The sequence below is a fragment of the Centroberyx affinis genome, unplaced genomic scaffold (assembly GCF_046629955.1).
Source record: "Centroberyx affinis isolate AG114_WGS23_722 - 3 ecotype Tasmania unplaced genomic scaffold, CSIRO-AGI_Caff_v1 ptg001676l_1, whole genome shotgun sequence".
Lineage (NCBI taxonomy): Eukaryota > Metazoa > Chordata > Actinopteri > Beryciformes > Berycidae > Centroberyx > Centroberyx affinis.
The window spans coordinates 31,086-43,869 of record NW_027280096.1 but is presented as its reverse complement, the minus strand read 5'-3'; the positions used below and the strand labels follow the sequence as shown (position 1 = coordinate 43,869).

At 41.4% G+C, this 12,784-nt stretch overlaps 1 protein-coding gene across 1 annotated transcript in view; it reads left to right on the top strand.

Moving 5' to 3' along the window:
- Positions 1 to 12,784, top strand: part of cd2ap (CD2-associated protein) — a gene marked incomplete at its 3' end in the record, with an annotated part of 55,639 nt that overhangs the window by 12,655 nt on the left and 30,200 nt on the right. The window contains exon 2 of the mRNA XM_071528439.1: positions 5,804 to 5,961. Within this exon, the coding sequence (XP_071384540.1) occupies positions 5,804 to 5,961 (158 nt within the window). The remainder of the gene's footprint in view (positions 1 to 5,803; positions 5,962 to 12,784) is intronic.

Sequence of the window (12,784 nt, the reverse complement as noted above, 5' to 3'; positions counted from 1 at the left end):
ATTCATCTCTGTTTGAAGCTGTGCTAATCTGTGTGAAATCACCAGTTTATATGGTTAATGTTTGGAGCTAAGCAGCAAGGTCATGTGAATAGGACTGCAACTAAGGATTATTTTCATTGTCGATTAATCTGTCGATTATTTTCTTGATTAATCGATTAGTTGTTTGGTCTATAAAATGTCAGAAAATGGTGAAAGATGTCGATCAGTGTTTCCCAAAAGCCCAAGATGACGTCCTCAAATGTCTTGTTTTGTCCACAACCCAAAGATATTCAGTTTACTGTCATAGAGGAGTAAAGATACCAGAAAATATTCACATTTAAGAAGCTGGAATCAGACAATTTTGACTTTCTTAAAAAATTACTCAAACCGATTAATCGATTATCAAAATAGTTGGCGATTAATTTAATAGTTGACAACTAATCGATTAATCGATTTATCGTTGGAGCTCTACATGTGAATTAGTTTTATGTTTTCCTGCTAGAGGGGCGCAGTTTATCTGTAGATAAGGGCCACTTCTCAGTGAATTTGGGGGAATTGTTATTAAAAAATTATAACACCAAGTGCTTCACAGAAAGCATGCAAAAGAAAAGTGGTTTAAAATAAATAAAATGAAAATAAATCTAAATGAAATAATAAAACAAATGATTGTGTTTTCATCGGTTTGTGTTGTATGTCTAGTTATTGTGATTTTGTCTCTCATTGATGACTACAATGGAAATGTGTTTTTAAGTAACACTGTCCTCTGCGGTTAGATATACATGAATGCTTTTTATTATCACATATTTTTCAATTTCCCAGATCAAATCAAATCAGATGGAAGAAACACAAGATCAAAAGCGGGCAAAATCCAAAACATATAAAAACAAGTCTACGCAAGAAGTGATTTAAGAGCTGATGATGCTGATTTAGCAAGCCCAAGTTCCTCAGGCAGGACGTACTTGTGCGATGCCTCCAGGCGCTGCAGTCTGTGGTTGCAGAAAGTCCCTCCGCTTCACATCCACTCGTCTGGAAGAAAAGAGCCGTCCTGTGTATTGAGTTCACTCAGCAGGGTGTTAGGAAGGACCCAGCTAGCTCCTTGTCTGCCAGCCTCGTGGTTTGTTTACTAGAGCCGACCATATCTCTTCCTGTGGTTGCATGGACAGATAGACAGAAATTACTGTCTGGGGCCTCGGCTGAGTTGTTTGTGTGCGTCTTTGCATGTGTGGCGCTGTGTCTCTGTGTTGTTCCTGTGACCCTCGCTTGACTGTGTGTGTTTGCTTCTGTTAATGTGTGTGTGTGTGTGTGTGTGTTTGTGCGCCTCCGTGTGTGTGTCTAGCCAGTCTGGTCGTAGTAGTGTGCGGTGCTTGGAGCAGACTGGTGTATAAGCAGCAGTGGAAGAGGCTTATCTACAGTGTATCTTCAGTGTTTGCGGGCCAGAGAATGAGCACAGAGGGAGTTCAGGGTGGCCACTGGACAGCAGCAGCCTCATTTTTGACAGAGAAGAAGAGTGTAGCTGCAGGGGGTGGAAAATGTTTGACCTAAACCAGTGGCTTCAAACCATGTGCCATGGAGGGCTGAGATTATGCAGGCCTTCGTTCCAACCAAAGAGTACAACATGATTGTGCTAATCACTGAAATATCAGAAGACAGAGTGGAATGTGGTAATAGGATATTCAATGGAATAAAAACAATGCATTTTTATTATTCTTTTTAAATTAACCTGAATTCCATTTTTTTTTTCTTGTTGGCATATGCAAATGGAGTATGGTACTTTTTTACTGGTTGGGTTGTACCTTTCTGTAATTTGTAATCTACCCTCATTGTGAATATTGACATGATAATACTGAAAATATTGTGGTATGATATTTTGTCCATAGTGCCCACGCATACGCTTAGATGACAAGTAATGTCTTCATTTGCAATACGTCAAATAGAGCTGCAATGATTAATCGATTAATCGATTAGTTGTCAACTATTAAATTAATCACCAACTATTTTGATAATCGATTAATTGGTTTGAGTAGTCAAAAGTCAAAATTGTCTGATTCCAGCTTCTTAAATGTGAATATTTTCTGGTTTCTTTACTCCTCTACGACAGTAAACTGAATATCTTTGGGTTGTGGACAAAACAAGACATTTGAGGACGTCATCTTGGGCTTTGGGAAACACTGATCGACATTTTTCACCATTTTCTGACATTTTATAGACCAAACAACTAATCGATTAATGGAGAAAATAATCGACAGATTAATCGACAATGAAAATAATCCTTAGTTGCAGCCCTAACGTCAAAGCACTGCTGTTAGTCATGTCTTGCAAGTGATGTGATCATTTGTGAGGCTGTTAAACTCCAAGATAAAGTGTACCTCCACTAGTTAAAGTTGAAAATGGATTTCAACAATATTCAATAAAATAATGAGATCCCTTGCTTTGAAAACGAAGTTAAGAAACGGCATGGCGTTTGGCCTGCAACTGGAATCACCCAGTAAATGTCAGTCTTTGATTTTTGTTTCAGTGTAATTGGCTCCGTTGCATCACACTGAAGACAAGCCAGCTCTTAGCCTTGTTCTGTGAGAGAGTTTGGATCTTTCACTGCAGAGTAAGACAGTGGGGCAGCTGGGCCATTGGTCAGCGAAAAAAAACGTATTGGCAGGCTCTCCACTCCACTGCCCCCCTCTCCTTGAACGACTGGTCCTGTTATCCTCTTTTTAAAGTCTTAATGAGCGAGCGTTTGGATGTGGAGAGGAAAGCTGATCTGAGATCATTGGTCAGGGCCAATTTCTCCTTGGAGGCCGGCCCAGGCTGCTGTGGTCTTGGGCCAGCCTTGATGATGTCAGGAGGAGAGCAGGGCTACACAGAGCTACACAGAGACACACACACATGCACAAAAGGACATACACACAGTACACACACACACACACACACACACACACACACACACCAACACTGACAACTATAGAGCCAAGTTTTGCAGTAGTTAAGCTTGCAGTGCTTGACCAGTGTGGTTTAGTGCTGAATGACTATGCCCCAGCCAGCACCAAAGCCTAGCCAAAGGCTCTGTCACCTTCAGCTTTGAGGTATTTGTGTGTGTGTGTGTGTGTGTGTGTGTGTTGGAGAGAGACAGACAGCAGTATTAGACACAAAGTAGTTTGCAGAGGCCTGGCCTAGGACATGTCTTTATTTTGCTGTTATACTTTTATATTAAACACTGCTGTGTGTGTGTGTGTGTGTCATGCGTGTGTTCTTGTGTGTCAGTGTTATGTCTGTGCTGCCTGCCTGTCTAGTCAAGCATGCCAACACCGTCTCTCTGGTATGAATCATGTGTTAGTGGGCCAGGCCAAGTAGTGGAATACCTCTCTACCAATCGTCCTGTACAGCCGGATTATTTTTAGAGGCTGCTGAACCTGCTGCACTAGAAGCAATCAGGGAGGCAGCTGGTCTCTCTCGCCTCTTTCTGTATCTCTGTGTATCTTTCTCTCTCCAGTTGTCTCTTTTTCTGCATTGAATTGGATAATTAAATGTATTTTAGGCCAATTAGAAGATTACGTCCTGTGTCTGCGCAAATATGTTTGCCATGTCTGTTTGTTTGTGTACATCTTTCCTTCTTTTATCAAGTAAAAATACCAAACATTTGCAGGTTACAGCTTAAGAAATGCTAAGATTCACTTGCGGTTGTCCGTTTCACATCATTATAAAATGAATACTTTGGGTTTTTTTGGCTGCTGGAAGGACTGTGGTAACTTGTAATGGGCATTTGTCATTATTTTTGACATTTTATAGATGATGAATTGATTCATCAAAAAAATTATCAATAGATTAATCGATGATGAAAATAGATCTTTAGTTGCAGTCCTAGCCTCTACCAGGATGTCTTTACAACCATTTGAGAACGAATCATTAAACAAAAACCCAGAACGCTCAAGACAAAAAAAACATGACAGCAACCTGTAAAAGCTTAGGTGTTAGCCACCATGTGAGATGTCACAGTTCTCTGACAGCCTAATTTTAAACCTGTCTAGTGTGAAGCAGTGTACTTAGACAAATGCTTAGACAAATTTCTTGCTTTTCATCCTACTTCTTACCTTATGTATATGTACCTACCACATTGTACACTGTTCCAATGCGCTGCTGGACACTTACCTTTCTTTTATACAGCTGTGACTGAGCTGTATGCCATGCTGCCTAAATGCATATGACATAGACTGCTGGATGTGTATGCTGGAGAGTGATATGTGTAGTTTACTGTCCTGTACATCCATTGTACTTGATAAATAAAATGATTCTGATTGTGGCTAGCTTGCTACAGTGTATTAACGTCTGTGCAGTGATGCTAACCTGCTGCCATGCTAACTGCCACACTTGGCTAGATGATAGATAGTGGGCCCTAAACTGGGATTATTTAGCCTACACCACAGCAATTGAAGAAAATAGCCAGTAGATGCTTGCACACTGAGGAAGGCCAGAATGTCTGTGCTAAGCAAGTTTTTATATTATTAGGCTACTTGATAAAGGAATGACAAATAGAAAAACACAGACATGAAGTGAGTCTGCAGATTTTTTGAGTGTGGACCATTTTTCTTGTTTGATTGTCATTTTAGGCAACTAGCTCATGATTACAGGTCACTTTTGGGTCTGTGAATGAAGACCACTGTTGATTCATTGACCCAGACATTCATTCATCCTTAGAGCTGAGTCAATAGATTTTTTTTCGCTATATTTAGTCTAGTTTTGTGAGATTTGATCTCCGCTCATTGTGATTTTCTGTGGTCTGTGAAATGTGTTTTTATGTGGGTCTTATCACAGAAACTAAACAGAATGGGTCATGTGATACATGTATTTGTCAGCCTTTGTGCTTGATTGGGGCCCATTGTAGCACTGCTACTTTATCTCATAATTATAGATAAACATATGAAAAAATGCATTTTGTTCCAACATATGTATTTTTTCTTTTTGGTCAGGCCAAATTGTGTTGAATTTACAATGTCTTTGCAGTTTTTTTTTCTAGCAGTATGGACATTCATCCAGCAGTAGCACCTACTAGCAGGGCAGGAAACATTTTTGTCTCCAAATGCCTAAATTCACCGGCCACTTTCAGTATTTTGCCAACTAATTCGAGTTTTGGAATAGAACAGGACCTTCAAATGATGGTTGGTTACCTACCAAAGTGGCTAATAGAGAAGACAAACCTCATGGCCACAGACAAAATTTACCACTATTTTGTACCAACATCATTCCACTGTTGCTGCAGAGTAAATACAGGAAAGACACTGGGATTTCAGATGTAGGCTATGTGTCTTTGTGTGTCTGTCTTTGTCCATCTTTGGAGCCTATGTCTGCTTACCTATTTTGTGTTAAATCAATAGCAGGTAGCAAGCAAAACCTATTTATATGAAAATGTCAAGGATTATTAATTGAACCTATGTGCTCAGCCAATGTTGTTAATTTTTGATACAAGACCCTAATCTTTTTATGTCTTTTCTCTCATTGTGTTCCTTTTCACCCCCTCCAAACCCTTTCTTTCCCTAAATGTCCTCGTCTTTATCTCACCCTTGCGTCCTCTCTCCCTCTCTCTCCCTGTTCCCTCATTGCCTCTCTCTTGCTCTTTCTTTGTTTTCTTCCTTCCTTCCTCAACCTGCCTTCATCTCGATCTCCTTAACTTTCTCCAACTGCCTCTCCCATCGTGCCACTGTCCCTTCTGTCTCCCTCCTGCTGTTGCCTCTTCCCCTCTCTTATTGCCTTCCTCTCTCTCTTTACTCCATTCCTTCCTCCTCTTGTCTTCCTCTCTCCATCTGTCTGTTTTTCCTTCCTCATGCTGTCTGAGCAGAGGTTGTGGTGGAGTATGAGTACGAAGCGCTCCACGAGGACGAGCTGACTCTGCGGCATGGCGACATCATCAAGAACGTACGGCACATCGAGGAGGAGGGATGGATGGAGGGAGACCTCAACGGAAAGAGGGGCCTCTTCCCCGACAACTTTGTCAAGGTGAGCGGGAACTGGAGGGGTGCAAGTCTGGCCTCTACAAGAGGACTGAAGCAGGCAGGCTGAAAAAAAAAACACAGCAAGACAGACAAACACATACAGACACACCCTTGCGTTAAATGCCTCTATATAAAGCAATAAATCACGAGAGGCTGTGGGTTACAGTGATTTTAGAGCCAAGAGTCATTGTTAGGCAGGATGCGAAGTGGACTTTTATGAAATGGTGGTAACACACCATTATAATAAACAGCAATGCAAAGTTTCAATAAATCATTTAACTTTAACCGTAACAGTAATAATAATAGTGATTATATGTTACGCTTCCGCCAAGCAAAATAGTTGTGAGGCAGTTTTTGGTACGCACATCAATATTTAATTATACGGTTATGCGGGCACATTTGTGTGTTTATCAGGTATTTTACAATGGCTTTAAAAGTGACTCAGCCCATCAGAACTGAGGACTCAAACCATCCGTTTTATAACCTTAGAAGGAACCTCATCTTGAGCTAATCAGAAAGTCATCGACCCCTGTGCTTAGCCCTTCAGTTAGGCTAAATCCCTAGCTATTGCTAAATATTTGAATGCAATCTTAGTCAACTTGCCTGTTTAAATACGATCACTGTACTCAGACTCCTTCTTTGAAACCCCCACTTTGTTATGCTCATTTTGTCATTTTGTCATTTTGTCATGCCACTATCTTGAGTTATAATGAAGTTAGCTTGTTTACGGAGCGGTGCTGACCCTGCACCACTGAGGTCTTAATGTTGTCAGTTCTTATGCCACTAGAGGTAATCCCATTGAAGCTATGAGGGTAATCGGGCCATAGCAAATCTATGGCCATTAGTGTCGGTAATAGACTACAGTAGATGTGGTCCAGTAACTGATTATTTGATTTAGATGATTTTCAGATTTCCTCTCTTCAAACTTAAAGCTGGACATTAATAAATATGCTTTCTGGAAAGAAATGAATGCTATTTCTTTGTTCACACAACGGCAAAATACAAAACGCAGCTGTAGAACCCTTCTCATTGCCAAGGGGATTGTGATGAACAAGAGATTCGACCGTTCCATGTGCACTGAAGATCACAAGATTTTTCAGCATCTGGTTTGTCTCTGCAATGGTAGAAGGCAAAAGTGAGGAATATTCAAATTAGGTTACGATCGTTCCCATGTTGAAAACAATGGACATCTGGTTTGTTGTCTGCTGCATACCAGAAAGTAAATGCAGCACACATGCAAACTGACAAGTGTGCAAACAAAACTGGGTGCTGGTTCACCCCATGTGGTGTAGAGGTCTTTTGACCTGTAGTTGTCTCATTTGTTCGAATTGAACTAGGTTGAAGCCCGGTCTGCTCAGCTGTGTGGGCCATGCAACTGGATTGGTTGATGGTGGAACAATCCTCAGAAGTTATAGCCTAAAGCTCAACATGCTATCAGATTTGATATCAATACCTAGACCTGTTTACAGTCGAGTATAAATCTAGCCTTGGGTTTCAGCCCTTGGCCTGCAAAGAGAGTCATGAGCCACTTTTCCACAGCAGGGCCACACGAGGTTTGCCAAGGAACTGGTAACACAGGATTGAAAGCACCGGTTGTTTTAGTTTGACACCATAGAGAGACTGTCAGGAATAATAAATCCTGCTCGTTCCCGCAGTGGAGCGGCTAATTAAATAATCTGGGTCACTTATTTATTCTTTAGGAAAATTTTATCATTATGATGCTGCACAATTATGTCTAAAAAGATAATGTGATTACAATTATTAATCACAAGTGTTAGTCTTGATGTGGACCAAAAATATTTCACTGCACTTTTTGCATCTCATATCAACATCCTGTTACTTTACACCACAGTGAATATTCTAATTGAAATTAAATGTCTGTCATGCCAATATGCTAATATTCTATGGTTATAAATGCTAGAAACTCCAACTGCAGCTTTAGATCAGTGGATACACATGAACAGTGTATTAGCTGACTTGAGGCTGGTTGTCTCCCGTCTCATATAGGCTGCACTGTGAAATCTGCTGTTTCAGTGGAAGACACTTAAACAGCTAATGCACCGTGAAATGGAGTTGCTATCGTGCTGTTGGCCCTGTTTCTCACGCGTTTGTCTTCTCACGCGTTTGTCTTCTCACGCGTTTGTCTTCTCACTTGTTTCTCTTCTCTTCTCTTCTCTTCTCTTCTCTTCTCTTCTCTTCTCTTCTCTTCTCTTCTCTTCTCCCCCATTTTCTTGCTGTCTTTTCTTTCTTGCTGTTTCACTCTCTTTTTTGTTCTAGTGAAAATGCTGTTGTGATATTCCAGTCTACCTCGCCCTCCCTTCCTTCCTTCTTTCACTCCCTTTCTCCATCCCTGCCTTCTCTCCCTTGCTCCTCCCTCTGCCCTCCTTCCCAGTGTTTCCCACACATTGACTTTACTTGGGCGGGCCGCCCAGGTATATTAACGGCTGCCAAAGTATATTTGGTGACCCATTTTAGCATTTTTTATTTGTATTTTTTTATCCATCCGAGAGAATGACGCCATCCGCGATCGATTAACTAGTGGACAATCTCCGCTCGCTCTACCCCTCCAGGGTTTCTCACACATAGAAAACTTATTGGCAGGCCGCCACAATATCAGCACTGACTGCCACAAATTTTTTTTTTTCATTATTTAATTGTAGAACTGCGTGTAGCGCATTGATTCGCTCAGCCCCTAATTGCTCCACGCAATCTCTCTCTCTTGCTCTCTTTCTTTCTCTGTCTCTCGCTCTCTCTCTCGCTTGCTCTCTCTGTTGCTCCCCCTCTCTCTCTCTCTGTTGCTCTGTCTCTGTCTCTCTCTCTCTCTCGCTCACTCTCTCTCTCACCGGACCCGTCTGTTCGCCTCCCACTGGCCTCATTTCTATTCTTCACCTTGTAGACAAAAGCAAGCAACAAACAGAACATTGTAGCACTGTTTATATTTTTAAGTTATGTTATCTTTGACACAAAGTACTTTAGATATATACAGGTTAGTTATTTGTTTGACAAATAGAACTATTTAAAATGGAGTACATTAGATAATTTTTCAGCCATCCAGGTAATGGGATCCTTTATTGATATTAGCCTATATATTGACAATATATGCTTCCCGTCCTCCTTCTTCTCCTTCCTCCCTCCTCACTTCCCTCCTTCACTCCCTTTCTCCATCCCTGCCTTCCCTCCCTTGCTCCTCTCTTTGCCCTCCTTCCTCCCTCCTCACTTCCCTATCTTCCCTCCCTTCCTTCTCCCACCCTTGACTCTAATCCTGGGTAGTGAGATAGGTAATCTGCTAAGCGGCCTGGGCCAGTCACTGAGCTGGGATAGTTAATCCTCTAAGGAGTCTGCTGGCTGTGAGGTCATAGCTTTGTGAACTTTGCTCCCGGCAGAGTTACCGTCACCCCAGACGTCGTTTTTTTTCTCCTTCCTCTAATTGGTCCTCTGGCTGAGTGCTACGAGGTTGACAAGCAACATGTCTGGGGACGAGATGGTAAGGAATTTAACAGTGTACCACCGCTCTGATCCAGGCTCAAACGGCATCGGCATGACAGAGGTGTCAGGTGTGTGTATGTGTTTGTGTGTGTGTGTTGTTGTTGTTGTTGTTGTATTTGTAGTTGTATCCGTGTGAGAACCAGTTTAAGGTTTAGACCTTTGGAGTGAGGGCATTCTGGCTGATCAGCACGTTCAAGGAAGTACAAGGGTGTGTGTGTGTGTGTGTGTGATTATGTGAGGGTTATGTTTATGTGTGTTTGGGAGGGTTTTGGGTCTTTGCTTTTTATTTGTTTATGATTTTAGGTGTGTGTTTGTGAGTACATAGTGTATGATTTTATGAGAGTGTGAGTATATATGACAGATTTTAGATATGCAGTTTGTGAGTTTTTTTGTATTTTTGTATCTGTGATTTCAGGTGTATTTGTGTATCTGGACATAGTTTGTGTGTTGTGTAGAGTTCTAACATTGAGTTGCACAGCCTTTTTGTACAATCCATCTCCTAGTTATGTTGACACTTTAAAATCCTTCTTCAACCTGTCTCCTCCCCTATATTTACATCTCCAATTGTTGATAGAAGTGGATTTAATTGGATGAAATCAATATAGGGATCATTGCTAGATTCACTTGAGGTGATTATCAGATCCAAGAATGCCAAGTTGATGCTTGTGTCCTTGTGGAGAATGCTCAGCCCAAACTGTGTTGGAAAAAACAAACTTCTCAAGACCACGAGCACCAAGAACGCATCTTTACAGTTTGAGATTTGCTGTGTGCTTGATGTGACGCGATCAGTGAAGACACACAGCTGTTCATTTCAGCTCAATACTACATAGACTGTGCTGTTTGGTTGTGATGTCTTGTTCTTACAAGGAATCTTGGGGCTTCCCATTCGTTCCCATCGGCCAAGCCACCGTCTGATGCGTCCTCGCTTGGCAAGGAAGCTTCTAGGATTTGTATCCATCCTCTGTCCGCACGTTGTTTTGCTTTTGAATTGTACTTTGGCTGTTAGATATTATGTCAAACACGCAAAGGAGGACACAAGAACGCATGAAAAACACATATTAAGAAAGACCCTTTGTTTGTCGAGTTCGTTGAAAGAACAGTTGGCCCCATTATTTTACACACTTAGTGTATGTGCGGTCTAATCAACAACCCTGATGTGTGAAAAAAGGGAGTGTGTGTGTGTGTGAACTGCTGAAGTGTAGTCACACTTTTTTAGCTCTCATTAGACTTCCCTTCAGACTCCTCTCTCCCCTGTCAGATAGTGAGAGGTCCAAGAGGATCACACCTCTGCAGCGAGACTCCTAATCTAGCTGACAAAGTGACTCCCGCGTATGTGAGAAGGATGAGAAGTGATCCCTCTGCTTTCTGAAATAGAACTGTGAAGCTGCAGCCTGATGCTGTTAAGATCAGTTCATCTGCGTCATTGCCTCTGTTTCTCTCCGTCTGTTTTTCTGTATTTTTTTCTTTCTTCGTCTCTCTCTCGCTGCCTTGTACACACACGCACACACACACACACACACACATGCACACATGCACACACACACATGCACACACACACACACACATGCACACACACACATGCACACACACACACACACACACACACACACACACACACACACACACAGCTGGACTTCCTCTACAGTGGAATTGCAAAGTCAGCGTGTGTGAACCAGGAAGTGGATGATGAACTGGGTCATTGTCCAAATACACACTCTCTCTCTCTCTCTCTCTCTCTCTCTCTCTCTCTCTCTCTCTCTGTTTCTCTCCCTCTCTCCGTCTCTGTCTCTTATTACTCACTCACTGTATGGTTACAGCAATGCCACTTTTTTGCTGCCGTTTTCAGCTCCAAGTATGACATTTTTAAGTACCGGCCGATGCTGAGCACCAGTCTGAGCATTTAAATAAGAGCCATAGTTTGGTTTCAGTGGACTAAACTGATTGGGATATCATATAAGCCACTTTTTCCTGACAGAAGTTGTTTTGCTTTGATTTCTGACTTGTTACACACAACTCCAACAGTATTCCTTTTTGCAGTCTGCACTAACTCAGTTTCTGGGATTATATTTTGAATATTCTGTTTTCATTCATGAAGAGATACTTTGGAATATAAAGATTCACATACAGAGCTTTTCCTGAATAAGGACTTCAAGGAATAGTTCACCCAAAAATGAAAATTCTGTCATCATCTACTCACCCTCATGCCAAATGAAACACAGGTGAAATTTGTTAGTCCATATAACACACAGGAAGGTTGGCAGCACAACTTGGTAGCAGCCTTCTCCAAAACAACTGAAGTCAATGGGGACCTGTTCTTTAGAGTTCCAAAACAAAAACAGCCAAACAATCACACTGTGAATAGAAAGACCTATACACCATTACACCTATATACACCTGACTTCAGTTGTGTTGGAGAAGGCTGCTATGGAGTTGTGCTGGCAACCTCCCTGTGTGTTATATGGAGAAACTTCACCTGTGTTTCAACTGGCATGAGGGTGAGGAGATGATGACAGAATTCTAATTTTGGGTGAACTATTCCTTTAACAGGGATATTATAGGATGCTACAGTGCTACTATTTTAGCGCTATATGAAGAGTTTCATTCTAAAATGCACATATCCATTTTGGGAAAAAGATTGCAACCTGAAATTCAATCAAAGTCGATATTTCAAGAAAGCAGGTCACCAGAAATTAAACTTTTTAGTGAGCAAAGGCCTTAAGATAACTTTAACAGCAACCCATATTGTGATTTACTTTAATACAATCATTTTATGTGTGTGTGTTGAACTGTTTTCAAATCGTGGATTTGAAAACATCTTATTTTGCTATGAAACTCCTCATATGCCCCTAATACTGTAATAATGTCATGCTACCCAAAAATCTGAAAAGGAGCATGTGCTACTCTTGAAATTGAAAGGGTGCGAATTTAAAATTATTTTCAGATCACGCTCTTGACACTGTTTAACCTTGTCATTGGCTGTCATCCAGAATAATGTGTGCATGTACACACACTCATTCATACTCCATATATTTCTACTTGCTGCCATCTGTATACTCACTGCATAATATCCTGACAGTATTATGGGAAGGCGTGATGTGGACTTTGCGCCGTTGTCAAGGAGTTACCCAGGCTGGGAGAATCTGACACTTATGTTTTACGGTCTGGCTGCAAGCGGTGATTGAGATCATTTGCGATAGCTAGATTTAGCATGAGTGGGCCGTACCTTGTACAATGGTGCATTGAGCACTGAAAGCAGGTTGCCATAGTTATAGTTTGTTTTGTGATGTGGGCTGAAGATAGAGAGAGAGAGACAGAAGAAGGGAGAATGAGGGAAGGAGGAA